This window comes from Bombus affinis, chromosome 8, assembly GCF_024516045.1.
Source record: "Bombus affinis isolate iyBomAffi1 chromosome 8, iyBomAffi1.2, whole genome shotgun sequence".
In the NCBI taxonomy this organism is placed as follows: Eukaryota; Metazoa; Arthropoda; class Insecta; order Hymenoptera; family Apidae; genus Bombus; species Bombus affinis.
In genome coordinates, this window is record NC_066351.1 from 3383737 (window position 1) to 3399580 (window position 15844).

At 31.8% G+C, this 15844-nt stretch overlaps 1 protein-coding gene across 6 annotated transcripts in view; it reads right to left on the bottom strand.

The window, feature by feature from the left end:
* LOC126919395 (protein eva-1) overlaps nucleotides 1-15844 on the bottom strand; it is a 322945-nt gene that overhangs the window by 34380 nt on the left and 272721 nt on the right. For all 6 annotated transcript variants that reach the window (XM_050728591.1, XM_050728593.1, XM_050728589.1 and 3 more), the window contains one exon: nucleotides 1439-1660. In XM_050728591.1, coding sequence (XP_050584548.1) covers nucleotides 1439-1660 — 222 coding nt within the window. The remainder of the gene's footprint in view (nucleotides 1-1438; nucleotides 1661-15844) is intronic.

Here is a 15844-nt window from a genome sequence, read left to right on the forward strand (position 1 = left end):
ATTTTTCCTAATTCAAGGAATCGACTTAAACGGAACGAAAGTCTACTAGAGAGCTACTTCTTGAGACAGTTCGATTCACTTTCTTCACACAAAAGAACAATTCACCTTGGCGACGGGGAATGTCCCATTCCATGCACGACAACAAACAATGGTTGGCAATTATCAGAACGCGGAGGTCCACCGTTGACCGATCGTTGACCGGATTCCAGAAACCGTATCACGCTTTGAGCAAGGACGCCTACTGCATCTGGACTCCTATTTTCGGTTACCGCAACACGACGTGCGCCTCTCCAGTTTACAAATCCTACGCTATCGATTTCCTATTAGCATTGGGTAAACCGCTAATGTTATTAGCCAAAACTGGAAAGCTGGTAGTCGTGGACTAGCGCGGACCAGACACCGGTATAAGAGTTGTTATATAGAGATATACATACACGTATATAAATCATAAAGCAACGCGATATCGGTGTTACATTAACCTTAATTACGTTCGAGCGTTAATGTTCGCGTTGCTAACGACTTTGGTTACGCTAATGCTCGGCGTTTGTGCATGCGTATGCCATGTGTCAGTGCGGGCCTAACGGAGCATGCTAAGGTGGAGAATCGTGCATCAAGCAAGCGTGTGTGCCAGTGTGATAAGGAAAGTTTGTAAGTTCGCTGAAAATGAATTAAGAAGGAATCACGGCAGTAAGATTATTCTGAATTTAGTTTTCTTCTTTATGTATATTGTGGTAGAATTAAGAATATGTTTTGCTTACTGATGTCAGGAATATATTTATAAAAATTGTTTAGATTTACCCTCGTTTAAATTTGATAAGAAAGTAGATCATTTTACTGCTGTAACCTCCTCTTACGAACAATATTCTTAACGATAGAACGCATTGCTCTTGAAAGCTACACAAATCTAAATTTAAAGGTAAGTTAAGAACGCCAAATTCATACGATGGAACTCAGTCGGAAACGATTAAACACGATATTGTGTAAATGTTTAATTTATTTCAGTAAATGTACTTAACAATTCTATGTAATATTTATTAATTTGACGGTAATATAATGTAGCACAGAAATATTTATTTGATTTCACGCAGCAGCAATGTTGAATCCTTTGCACTTGATAGTATGAAATTTTAGTTCAAATATTTATGTATAAAATTAGAGAAATTTACATCATCTTCCTAAGTTATCTTATAAAAATTACGATCTTCTTTCGAATTCCTAAGTTTCTGTTTTATTTTTGAATTTAAGTTTAAGTTTTTATTTCTAAGTTTCTATTTTTATATATATCATCAACTTTTTTCATAGACGTCGAATCAATTTGGCGTGTATGTATATAATAGCACACAAAGACCGTGAGAAATAGTTCGAGCGATACGTTATGGAAGTTAGTTTGTCCTGGAACAAGTTCTGGAAAAGGAAGCAACTAATACTTGTTACTCACCGTCGTTGTTAGTTCTAGCTCGCGGCGGGGATGAGCTGACCGTAGGGAAATTCCGGGAGACGTTGTCCCTCGGCTGAGATTGTGGCCCTTCGAGGTTCGGACTAGGACTGAACTCAGCCCTGAAGTCCGCCCTGTCGAATCCCTCCTCAAATTGATGCATCAAATCCACCTCGTCCATTTCCACGTCGCCTTGGTATTGTTCTTTCAACACAGCTCGTGGTACTGTAACCAGAGAAATGAAATGAATCGCGGTTAATGAGGTTCTAACAGTAAATTCAAGATAAATGAGAAACATAAGAAGCTCGAATTTTTCACGCATTTTCGGGGTTTCATTTAGCAGTAGTGAAATCCTCTAATGAAACTCAGCCACTATGCTTATGCGTACTTCTTGCTTTATTTCTTACCTGGCTGTTCATTTTCATAGAGTCTCCTATGTTTTCGTTTTGTTTGTTATTTAATTATTTTTTTATTGTGCATGTTTTATAATTATTTGGAGCACAAATATTTTTTATTTTCAAGAAATACTTTAATGCAATTTAGAGTTGACAGAATTATCAAAGGAATTTTGTTTACAAAAACGTTTCCTATTCTTATTGCTTTTTATAGTTCAGTTTGTGTTGCATGGATGAAATTAATTTTTACTGGTGACAATATTTATAGTTGCTGCTTGATTCTTGCCTTACCTCATGGTAGTAGTAGAAAAAATAAATATTATTAAGTGTCACTATTTTAATGAAAAATTTTAATTACGTAAATAAATTTTTCTTATAGAAAAAATTAAATGTAATTTCTTCAAACTAGTTGTATAGTTAACACTCAGCCTAAATATTAATTGTTTGGAATACACATATTAAAAAATCACTGGATGAAACATTCAAATAACCAGTAACCTTCTCATTAACCAATAGTAATATTATAAATATATGAATGATTTCAAATCATAAATGACACAATTCATTAACAACTTTCTCGCCTACGTGTATAAACAACGGAAATGAAATAATATTAGTTTCTGTCAGCCATATAAGATTCCCTGTTCCATAATCTGACAGTAGTCAATTTATTTCCGGTCGCATAATATTCGACTTCGATATATGGCTACGCTATCGATATACCGCATCGCGTATGCAATTGCATTTCAAACGGACGAAATCTGTGTCTCGCACTGACGCGAACGCGTTGCACAACATACTCTGAGTCACTCTGTCATGTAAAAATTTGCGATAAAACTAGCACTCCGTCGATACGTTGATAAATCGATCTGGATTTCACGACACTGGATTAAAAAATCGACACAATTATGTATATAATAGTTTGCATAAATTATACATGTGTGGAGAGTTACATCCATACTGTTATGTGCATAACTTTATTTTATCATTCATAGTGTTTGATAATAAATAATAAAAAATTATAAAGGTGGTTCTACGAGACTAAATAAGATGAAGATGAAAAATCAAAATATTGTGTTTGAGGTTTTGTCTATTAGTTATTGATATTAAAAAATCGACCAAATTATAGTTCTTGTAGAGAAAATAAATTTTTCCTAAATTTTCTATCATCTACTCCAGAAGATCTTGTATAGCGTGTGCTTTCAATGGTAACGTATATATAAATAGCAGATATAGAATGAAGTTCTTATGCAAGACCTTGTTTCCGAGAAAATTAATCGTGTGAAATCTACAAGTACACGTACAAGTATATTAAGAATTAGATCAAAAGTTATGGAAAATTAGTTATATATATTTTAGGTTGCTCCTTTTGAATTCTTCCTTAACTTTTTCTGTGCTTTTCATTGCATCATCAAAGGGTTAACCCAAAGTTACATTTTTTTATTATTTAAGAATACTTAGCAAACATTGGCTTTTGTATGGAAAGACAGAAATAAACTACAAAGAAAATGATTTACTAAAAAATAAGCATCAATAAAGGCTTTCTGTATCCGTTATATTTATATTTTTGACAATGATATTTTGAAAATATTTTTTCAATTAAAAACCGCGATTATAATAACGACAACATTAAATTTGCACTTGACATTTTCCTTATTGCACGTATTGTTAGAAATATTTCCCTGCTAGAAAAGTACACATACTCGTATGTACTACGAAAATTAGTTTTCAATCTCGAAAATGTGATATTATTAAAATTTCTTTGGCACATGAAAGATTGATAGTTGTTGAAAAAATATGATTTTCACAAATGCCTCTTAGGCAACGTCGTCGTATGAGTCGCTTTACCTTGAAGTGCAACGTGATGGCGTAATAAAAGCTTAAGCGACTCTCCCGACGAAGATAAAAGTTATATCTTTAGGCGAAGCGTAAAAATTTAGGTGATCTCGCGTACTGGTGCGAAGAAAAAATCCTTTCTTTATCGCTTAACAAAGTTTAAGAAAATTGCAAATGGCTATTATCATTACGTGCACTACTTATACAATGAAAATTGATTATTAAATACTAGTTGAATTTCTTGAAAAGATTGATAGCATATATCAAGAACGTAGTTGAATGCAAACACATGAAAACAGAATTCATTTTAACTTCTTCTTCGTCAATAATTTGTATGTTGTAAGGAGAACATGCTTTTCAATTTTAAAATGTTTTTTTAATTTTGAAAATATGTTTATAGAAAGATTAATTTTTCATGAAAAAAATGTTAACCATCTATTAAGTACCTGTAAAGCTGTTTCGTGAACATTTACTCATAAAATAAATAAATTTTGATAACTATTGGAATTGAAAAATTCTTTCGGAACAATTATCATATTGTAAGGAGTCAAAAACAAATAAAAGGATAATAAATCCATGAAAACAATGATACCATAAATAATTCGCAAATCCTGAAAAGAAATGGTGATTAAATTTAATATTTTCTCTCACAATTAGTTCAATAAGGATACGCTATACATTTATCGCATAATTAACACAGTCCAAAGTTAATAACCTTTTCAACTTCTAATTGCAGACGAAGCTCTCGTATAAACTTACGAATTTCTGTGTAAATGTTGAACACGACCAACTATAACAAACTTTCGTAAGTTTCGAACAGCTTTGAAGTTACATTTCAATTCGGAGAAACATCTCTCTCTCTCTCTCTCTCTCTCTCTCTCTCTCTCTCTCCCTCCCTCTCTCTCCCCCCCCCCCCTCTCTCTATAGATCTTCGTAGCCTTCTTCTCTACAACGTAACAGTTACTCCAAACATTTTATATCGCGAAACAGCGAAGATAACATTTTTCAGAAAAATTTGCAATTTTAGCAGACGCTGAATCTCCTTGAAATTTTACATGGCATCCCTTCTTTTTTTATTTTCTTCTCGTACTATTTATCAACTGTATTCCTACTATAGTATAGTATAGAAATATGTGAGAGAAAATGCCCGCAGATAATTTTGTCGCGTTTTACGTCAAACGAGATTTGCTTCCGTGACCTGACATAAAGAAACAGCTCCGCTAAACTATGTGGAGCACATGTTGCCCTTACAAGTAACCCGCTCGTCTTCCTGCAAAATTATGTTCTTATTCCGCAAATAACTATTATATTTTAGGGATATTACATAACCGACGTTCTGGTTTGATATTTGCACCCGAGAGAATTCTGTTTGTTAAATGAAAATTATTCTAGGAGATAAATCTAAAAGAAGAGGCTTTAAGAATAAAAATTTTTGAACATTTATTTTGATTTTGTTATAATTCGGAAATTTATAATATACGTGCAGATGTTTAATAATACAGTATTAGCGCCTGTATGCTATTTATATGCTTTTGAGGACTCGTACTGTACAATAATTTTTTCATTAGTTTTTGTTCGTTAAAATATTTTATCATAGAAGCTAGTTAAATGCTGTCAATATCCATTATTAATTTGTGATATTAAAAATTACAAGTAATCTGTAGCTGAAAATTGAAGGATTTGCAGGGCAATAAGCAATAGGCAACTCAACATTTAAATTATATTTATTGAAAAAAAGGTACAAATCCCATATTCAAGAGTGAACAAGTTTATTACTACAAATAATAGTTAACTGTCAATATATAGCACGTTTGGAAAAGTTAATTTTGATTGATTTTGAGTTTTTTTTTTTTTTGCTTTACTTAAATCATTGGAGAATGGAGCTGCCCTTATTGCAACAGCCTCTTCAATTAAATAATTAGAATGCAAATGCCAAAACAAATATAATTACATATGATTATTTTTTATGTCCATCACAATCTTCATAAAAATCACTTCCAAAAAATAGCCCTAAAGCAGGAAAATAATAAAAATGTAGCTATCTGACCAGATAGGGTGGCATAATTCTTGTAATACAAAACAGAAGCTATCGCAAAATTATGACGCGACTAAACCACCAGTCTCGAGAGTTGGAAGTAGCAACCCCTCGTATAGTTTACTTACTGCAATTAATAATTGCAATTTAACACCAATGTTGCGGTGTTGGCCGGTACAATGGGTTACGCTAGCTTTGCCCCGCAAGCACAGCTTCGATGCTTTAACCGAACCGGATACATTATAACCCCGCCGTTCGCGGATAATGGAACAGAGAAAATGCGAGGTCAGGGAAGATGCATCGATGTGACGGTGATACAACGAAGAGGTGTTCTGTTTCCATGAGATATTGAATAAAAATTCCATTTGTCTTTCTTGGATGACGATGAAATGGAATACAATGAGCGTGAAATGTTTGATGTTTCTACGAAATTGGCGAGTTTAAATGTAATAGCGAACAATATACTTGTAAAACAGAATAAAATGTTACTTTTTTGGTAAAAAAGAATAAGTTCTATATTTTACAAAATTTTGTAAAAATATTGTGAGTATTAGAATAATTTATATTAGAATTATACTAATTCATAATTATAATAACACGAAGTTAAAATCGTCAGTTACAATTTCACTGTAATTGGAAAAGATAAAGGTCCTAGCAGTCTTCAATTTATATAACCCGGTACAGTTTTTATAATTCTTATTCAATTGATAAACGATATAAAAATATATTTTAGAAATTATTTCTAAAGCCACTTAAATGATGAATTATAAGAAAGTTTGCATGTTGTAAATCTCAGTCTGTAGCTTCATACATTATTTCACAAATTCATGCATACATTATATTTGACTGACAGAGGCTACGTTAGTGTACATTGGATATTCAACTATGTTCTTTTGCAGTGGAGTAAAATACCAAATCCATTATAATACCTAATAGTTGTAATACTAATTAAATGTTAAAATACTCTTAAAAGAGGACACAGCTTACAACCAGAAGTCACGAGCAAAACGTATAAGGCTTCACTTTTTAATTGGAAATTTTTGAGCTTATAAAGTAGTCTAAGCTCGTATGCATAATTTAAATAATTTAAAAGTTATACGATGTTTTTACTCTATAAAGTTCTATTTAAAGAATCAAATGTAAAAATTGTATTTTGACAAATAATAAAATATTAACAAATCCATAAATGAATATTTAATAGATTCTTAAAATTATTAAAAAGCTACAGATTTTTAAAAGTATTATTAAAATTTAATTATTAAAATTCATTTAAATTTAAATATTCTCGTGATTATTCTCATGCTTTAAATTCTTTCTAAATAAACATCACATATGAACAATATTTGCTTATTCGTCTCAAGCGTGACTGCTTCCACGGTTTCATATTAATTTCGTAGCAGGGAATACGATAATGAGCTTAAGTTATTTCGATTCTGCATACTGCGCTGACTAGTAGCTAGAAGCTATAATCCCCGCGGACCCATTAGTATTGGCTGAAGGTAATACAACAAAGGAAATACGACAAGGGAAATGAGATGCAACTACCATTGTTCCAACGTTGACATTGTCGATGATCAGTAGATAGATATGCGTACAACTATGCAATATACGGTCGGAGAAAGATTCGTTTATTTTACAGATATAATCCGAGATCTGCATTTTTGAAAAAACGCTTAAAATTATATTTGAAACAATATTTATTTTTATTTTTTATTATATTATAATTTTCCTTACTTAATTAATTTTTAGTATTTTATTAGGTATTATTAGTACTCGAAGTAACAACTATATTTTATCTATGTATTGTACTTTATTCTATATTATCTATATGTATCCCATTGTTATCTTTAATTATGTCACTGACTTAATTGTATTATGTCATGTAATTCACGTTGGTACATTACTGCATTTCATCCCATTGTTACATGTAGTAGTTCCTGTAGTATGATATCTATTATTATCTTCACTAACTATATGTTAAACTAATCTATATGATAGCTATTGTTATAAATTTACTTGACATGTATATTTTCAGAAACTATAGTAATTATCATTAATTCAATTATTAGAATCATTTTGAAGTATAATGCACAAATTTCCATAAAAGATATCTTAAACAAGCTCTTAATAGTTAAGAACTTTCAGGTTCTAAACTTTGCAAATACCTAACTAATCGAGTCAATATACGGTCTTTGATAATCTGCGAAATACGTACACAAGTTCTTAAAATTCTCTTGCCGGTGATGCATAGCAAGAAAATTTGTTGAAAATGACAACGTGAGTTCGTACGTGCCCCCACATGCGGATGCGCTAGTTACAAAAAACAGTAACTAGAAGATTGTTCTAGATGCAATCGATAGACTCAATCGATAGTTTTTAAGATGCTCCTTTGTTTTTCCCCTAGTCCATGTAAGCGCGTGCAATAAAAGTTTTTTCGGCTCAGAACGGTGTGATAAAGTTATCCGTACAATATAGTAATAACTATTGTGATCCTACCTCCGAATATAGAAATAACAACAAAATTAGTTTAAAATTGTATAAAATTTTTAGTAATGAAATCATCATACTTCTAACTAATTATGTAAACTTTTCGAACAACTTCATTATAGGTATTTGAAATTCCAAATATAAAATAAACAATCTAAATAAGATCATCTGTGTATTTATACATATCTACATGAGAAATATTTCTTGTATTTATGGAAATACGAGGAAATTATTTAGAACATAGTAGGTTGTTCAAATGTAAAAAGAAAATGATAGGGGAGACATTTTCCTAAAAATCATTTTTTAAAGCAATTTCAATTTCATCTACACTAAAAGAAATCGAACCTTATAATTTTTCTTACGTTCAATTAAATATGAAAAGATATATTTAACGAAAATTAATGGGGCTCTATTTCAATCATCTAATCTTCCTACTCTGCACACCTAACGCACACTACGTCATATCGTAATTCAAATGTATACACGAAATTTTTCATTGCAAAAATCCAGATACTACAGTTATCCTATTTCATTTGAAAGATAGATAAATGACAATCATAAAAATGAAACAAATACGTAAATTGTAGGCATCGACAATGCCCTATGTGATAATTACAAAAATGTAAAGAAAAAATCTAAAGACATTTCGGTGGACAAAAGGCAGGAGAAAAAAGGTGGTGGCGTAAAAACACACGGGAAACAATGCCCGACACGAATAACAGGAAGGGGGAAAAAGAACATTCCAATTAATGGGCCAACAACGAAATAGCAAATGGCTGATGCGATTTGCAATTAATAGTAGTAGTTACCATTAGCTCGAAAAGCAAGTTATCGAATACAAGCAAGCGATTTTATTACAGCCCGCCTATTGTTGTCGTGATTCCGTATTTCAATCCGTATCGCATTGAAAAGCCCTAGTCCACCATGTAATTAAATACAATATCGAGAGCTTATATCGCGTCCGAAAAACAATCGAAAAAGCAACATAAAAGAGGTGATGTTATCTATCAGTAAAACGCGTTTCAACGTTTGCTTTGTTTGCTGTTTCTTTGTTTATTATAATGGGAGCAGTTGTAGGAGTAATTCCATTGTAAGTCGAACATGTACGATAGGAATTAAGTTTTAATAGGGTATTAGCCAGCGATAATAGCTAAAATAGTCTGCGCCTTTCAATTTCGATTACTGTTCAACTTTTGCGCGCTATTACCTGAGCATGTGTATTGTACATGCTGTTTCTTAGATGGTATTTCTAATGAACGTGAGCTATAAATCTTTCTAATGGAAAGACGAGTTATAATTTGTGTTTCTGTGTGGTATTGTGAACGATTTGATGTATTTTATGGTCATAATAATATGATCGTAATAAGTATCGTTGTAGTATTTAACACACTACATCTTTTACTTCACATTTATCTGATCCCAAATCTAAAATCTTGCTCAAACAGAAAAACTATTATCTTCATTTTCTCATCTATCTCTAAAACGATTTACTCTAAATCCAAAATTCTACCATCCAACTTAGCAATAACACGCTCTTTACACATAGAATATAATTTCAACAATTCCATATGCACTTCAATATCATTTTTTTACTCAAATCAAACTAGAGTAATTTATTCTGAATCCGAAATTCTGTCATCTACCTTTAAATCCAACAAATCCACAGCATCTTCAAAATATTGTAGATACAATCTTAACAATTCCGAAAGCCTCCCAATATCATTATCTGTAGCCATGTAAATGTATTCTAAGCTGTAACAAGCTCTATCAATGTTCATAAAATTCAATTATAATCAACCTATTGCACATAGAAAGTAAGACAGATAATGGTAAATAACAAGGGTATTGACGTGTCGTGGCGACAAAGGTATCGAGGCTTATCAACGCGGATCGCATTTGCCGTTAACACACAAGCTCGCGTAATAAGCTGGCTCTCCGCTGTCCAGGATTTCGTATGGAGAGTGTACGAGCTACCGCGGCTTGGATAATTATGAGAACGTGCAATTTATAGCTAGCACGTGCGGCTTTCGTCTCTTCGATCTGCACAAACCTCTTGAAACCGTGGTATTAACAGGTCCTCGTTGGACCACCCTCACAGCTTGTGACTAAGAGGCATTAAACGTCACTGATGCACTTGTACCTATACGCAGGTTATTGCAATCGTGTGATAGCGTGCTAACGATGACAAGAGGAACGTTTTAATGTGTAGATTCAATGGAGAATTCGAGCACGATGACAAAACAATTAATTAAATAAAGTTCAAAATGGGTAATGCATTTTCGGTTTGATCGTGAATGGAATCATGCGTCACGTGTGCTACTGGTATTTGCTTGATAAACAATTGTGATGGCTTAAGTGAAAATTTTGAAAATTGTAATTGAAGCTCTGTAGAGAGCTTTTGTTAGAGTTTTTAAGGAAGAGAATGTCAAGAAAATTTTTAGCTTATTTATCTCTTTTTATGTGCTTTATTCTGTGTGATAGAACGATCTGATAGCCGACTGTTGTATATTTTCTACTTACAAGAACAGGAGAAGTTTGTACGTTATGTAGGTATTATATTACTTAAGTTTCACAGGTACAGTTACGTAGGTATTACGTGACAACTCTGTAATAATGTAAAAATATTTTTACAAAGTAACACTGAAAGTCGACTATTAATCATTTAATAAATCTACTATTAATCTTTTAATTCAGATTTTAATTAAATTTAAACAAAAAGAGAATGGACATGTGTAAAACAAGAAAAATATAATAGATAATTTGTTAAATTTTTTTATTTCTATGTTCTCTCTAAATATCTTTTTCATTGCAGAATATGGTACCGGAGTAGATCGATTTGAAGTAATGATTTAAATAGTTCGTTTGTAGGAAGTGTTAAGAAAAGGAAGCGAGGCTCAAAGAGACAGAAGAATTTCGATTAACTTAAGTAAACTTCAATTAGCTCCCGTGTAATATTCTTGACCTTTTTGCCTCGAACAAGTGGCTCTTCAAGGATCACAAGTCTTTCCGTTTTGCGAGCTACAGTTTTAAAGCTAGCTTCTTTAGTTGACACGAAGTCAATTTATTTCCCTGGTAAGAATTATAAACATAAATTTGTGTATGCAAAATTATGCTCTCTCTTAATCTCTTCAAAGATTTCTGTTACTAAATATTAATTGTTAAATCATTAAATATCTATGTAGTATATTAACATTTTTCTTCTTAACAATACAAATTTTCGCCTTAATAAAAAATTTTTTCAGTAACAAATAAATAAAAAATATTAATATATAATATATATTAGTTATTTGATAAATAATTTTTAATAGTAAATATTCGAAATTTTCTCTTTAAAACATTCAATTTTACAATTTTCTATAAATTTCTAGGCCTAAAGGTTCCAGTTTCATGCAACTCTATTCTTAGAAACTTTTGCTCGAAACTGGAATTTGTTCAAAGCTTACCTTCTACGTCTCGTTTATAGAATATTAAATCTCGTATTCAGATTCATCCTTTGAATACTAAGAGTTTCACTTAATGCATGCTCCGACCCTGGAATCGTTTTCGGCCCATTGTGTTACCCCATTTTTAGAAAGATTTGGAAATATCATTTTCTTTTCTTTTCAGTGTATCCACCAAAATTAAGAAATATTTTCAAATAAAACAAAAATGTAAGAAATCTCCAAAGATTATAAGAAGATTAACAATTAACAACAGATAAAAATTATTATAAATATCATGAAATAAATTTCCATTTTATACAATTTATATATCGTATATATTTCCATTTCCATTTCTATTAAGGAAGGCATCCGCTTAAACCATCATTCTGTATCGAACAAACTATAAAACAATCCACAATATTTTAACACATAGTTCACATGTAGTTCATCATAGATTTCTGTCAATAATTCGCATGAACCTACATTGAACGTTCAATCAAGCGAGCAGTCAAGGCAATGTCCCGAAATCTTTGCACAATCTGAGATGCGGATTAACATCGTCGACTCGTTCTACTGAATTGAGAGGCTGGCAGAGCGCACAATAAAGCCTTCAATAGAACCAGGAAGCGAGCTAGAGAAGGCTGATCCGGTCCAGTCGGGCAATTATTGTCCCCTAACGTCCCATCAACGAGAGATATAGTCATGGAACCTGGCAGGCTGAAGGTGTCCCCCTAAATTTCGCGAGACCTTTGGTCTAGACGTGACTACCTTCGCGTTAATAAGACCGTGTAATAGCTGCAGAGTCAATTCCGTTGCAGAAATCTTGATTTTCCCACATGAGAATCTTTCGACGATTTTGACGTTTCCTGGTTGATCGTTAGATCACAAAAATTCGTAAGATTCTTGCAAAAATTCTAGTGATAAATTTATTCGTGTAATGTCTTTGATTTTCAGAGAGAGAGAGAGAGAGAGAGAGAGAGAGAGAGAGAGAGAGAGAGAGAGAGAGAGAATTGATTTATTAATTTAATAGGAAATCTGATGTATTAATTTGATATTTTAAGTTCTATTTGTTTTTCTGTGTTATTCTTGTTATTTTTTGTACAATAGAGTTTCTTTGAAGTTAAATATTTTCCCTTTTAACAGTATTAACCATTTTTTATCTTTTTGAGCTTAAGAAGGTTCAGTTTCGCCGTACTTAAATTAATTATCGCCTTTTTCATTTATTTCTTTCCTTTCCTCTTTTTTCAGAACTTACACAGATCAGTACTTTAATAATGATAATTGATAATAATATTAAACAATTTCCAGAAATTGATTTGGTATATAGAAAATATAGAATTGTTATTTACTTTGTCCTATTTTAGCCTACACAACATAATCCACAATAATTTAATGAGAATATTAAGCAATTTCTCGAAATCCTTAACTTTAAAATATTCCAACCCCATTACTGTACCGAATCAAATTCCAATCTATATTTTTTTGCCAAGAGAGAAATTTAAATCAATATGTTCTCCCAATTCTCTCTCAAAAAATGCGATGTTTTTCCAGGATTCTTTTTTAAAAACAAAATCTTTTTCAAAAGCAAAACGACTATAGATATATCTCCAGTCAGAGTATTTCACATGTGCTAAAAATTTTTACGGAATTGCAAATGGTCGGTCGAAACTATTTTAATCGAAATAATGGTCCGTCGCATTTGCGTGGAAAGAGTTGCAACGTGAACGTTCAAGCTGGTCGCATTGCCAATGCAGATGCGAACACCCTTCGCATGCCTGTTGGCGTACATACGTTCCTAATTTCACAAAATGTCGCCAGGTTATGCATAGTACAATTTCGGATCGCTAGATCTGCATACCGACTGTTCATCATTGTTATTGGAGATCACGAAGTCGTCTGGTTTTGCTTTCATTCGAGACATCACCAGCATTCACGTTGGTTTTCCCAATTAATTTCCCACCGCGAACCAAAGAGAACTTCCTGCTTTAAAGCGAATATCGTACAATTATATACCCGTTTTGGTTTCAAATGTGAGAACTCGTTTGGAACGTTCGAACTGGAAATTTCTGATTACATCAGTCAAAACGGTATGTAATATGGATACAAATGAAATTATGGTGATCTGGAGTTCAACTACACGAAATGATATTCTTAAGATATTGTAATATGAAATTTTTGTTTAAAGTTTACATAATAAGGCTCCTTAGAAGCCATGCTAAAACCAATAAATTGGAAAATATAAAGAAAAATAACAATCTCAAGTATTATTTTCTACAATTTATCTCTTAATTTTTTATACCATCCGTTCGTAATAAACAAATCTGTAAAAAATAGGTCACTTGCTGTTTTACATATTAAATTCTAATTTTGTATCTAGTTTGTGAAATTCAGAACTTTTGTTAGTTGTTACAGCGCACAAATTTCATTAATATTACTTAAAATTAATTGCAATTCTACGAATTACACTAAAAACAATGCACCTTACATAATTTAATGGACGAATATAATTTAATGTAATATCAATTACTAAAGTTTCTATCGAATTGTTTAGTTCAAAACTTTCCAACATACACATAGTTTTGCATTATGATTATTATAAAATCTATTAATAATACCATCATAAATGGTATTAATAAAAAGATGTACACGTTTAGTCTAATAAACCATAAATATACAAGTAACACCTATTAAAACTACTAAAAGTTTAAATAGTTACTGTTGTAAAGCTAATGGAAATATTAAAGTTCTATTGGTGTCGTCGAAAGAGTAAATTTTTTCCTGCAAAATTTGTTTCATGACGATCCGTCTTTCCGTTGTTAAAATATCATCGTTTGAAGAGGACTGATTTTTTTAAATAATTCTCTATCGCTGTCTATCTCGCACGCTCGGACGTCTCACTTGCACCGTAATCACAACCTCGTCAATAGCGTGCTGATCATTGATAGACAGCGTCTGGATTCTTTTTACTCTTACTACTTGCTACTAAGCGTACGCATTTCCTGGGAAAAATGTAGATGGGACCATTGCAGGCTGCCATTCTTAATAGCTTTACGTTTTTACTTATGTCTATAATACGTTATATCTTCAGAACCAACTGAGATATGGATTTAAAACAAAATGTATTATTAAGGGCACACAAAAGTCTTCATAGTCAAGAGACTATCTTCTCAATAGATAATATTAAAAAATTTCGTAATTATTTTTTCGTTTTATTTAATTATTTTATGTGTATTGTTTATAAAATATTATTATATTGTGTGGTTTACTTTATTTGGCCAACGAGTTGAGCTTATTTGATATACTTGACAAATCTTTGCTGTAACTTTTGTATAATTTATATATACTGTTTCCTTTAAAACTACTACAACAAAAATTACAAAAATATATCATTAAAGTATAATTTTCTTTTCTCCATATTTATTTCATTATTCCTATCGTTTGTATTGTATATGTCATAACAATTCGTTTCGTACTTGATAAATTAACGAGATTTAATAAAGAAATTATTATAAATATCGTGTGCAAATTTAATAAAAAACCTTTCATCTTCTCGTCTATTATATTATAAGGCCAAATATTGATTTAATTTTTAGTATAAAATAGGAGCAATCATTACATAAGAAAATAAATTAATAATTCATAAAATGATTACTGAAGACATGTATTATAATTTGTTTAAAAAACATGCTTGCAATTTCAATAAATTTTTTTTATTTTTTCACAGTAATAAGTAATCGCAAGAAACTGCTGTCATGATTGTCAAAAAAGGCAGAAAGAAAAGATACACAAAGAGCAAAACAATGAGTACGGACATCACTACTGAAAATTTCCACAAAATCCCAGTGGGACACATCCGACACGTCGCGTCGGTCAGAGGCTTCCGCCGCTGCTGTTTCCGGCTGGTTTTTACCAAAGCCCATTCTATCAGCCACATTCAACGCGTAAAATCTAAAATCGTTTTACGACAGCATGCATCGACCACGAAACAATGTCACGTTCCTACTTCCTCGTCGAGTTTCTCTATCATTGGCAATAAGAGCTGCGCGAGAGCAAAACTAAATGGACCAGCACAAAAACACTTAAACCGGAATGAAATTCCACGAGCATAACAGCATAATGTTCTTTTTTTTAATGTTCATGCAGTTAACTCGGCATGTATGTATTTAAATTGCAATATAAACATTTTTGTAGAAGTTTTTTGTTCACAAGAGTAAAAAAATTGGCTGCGCTTCTT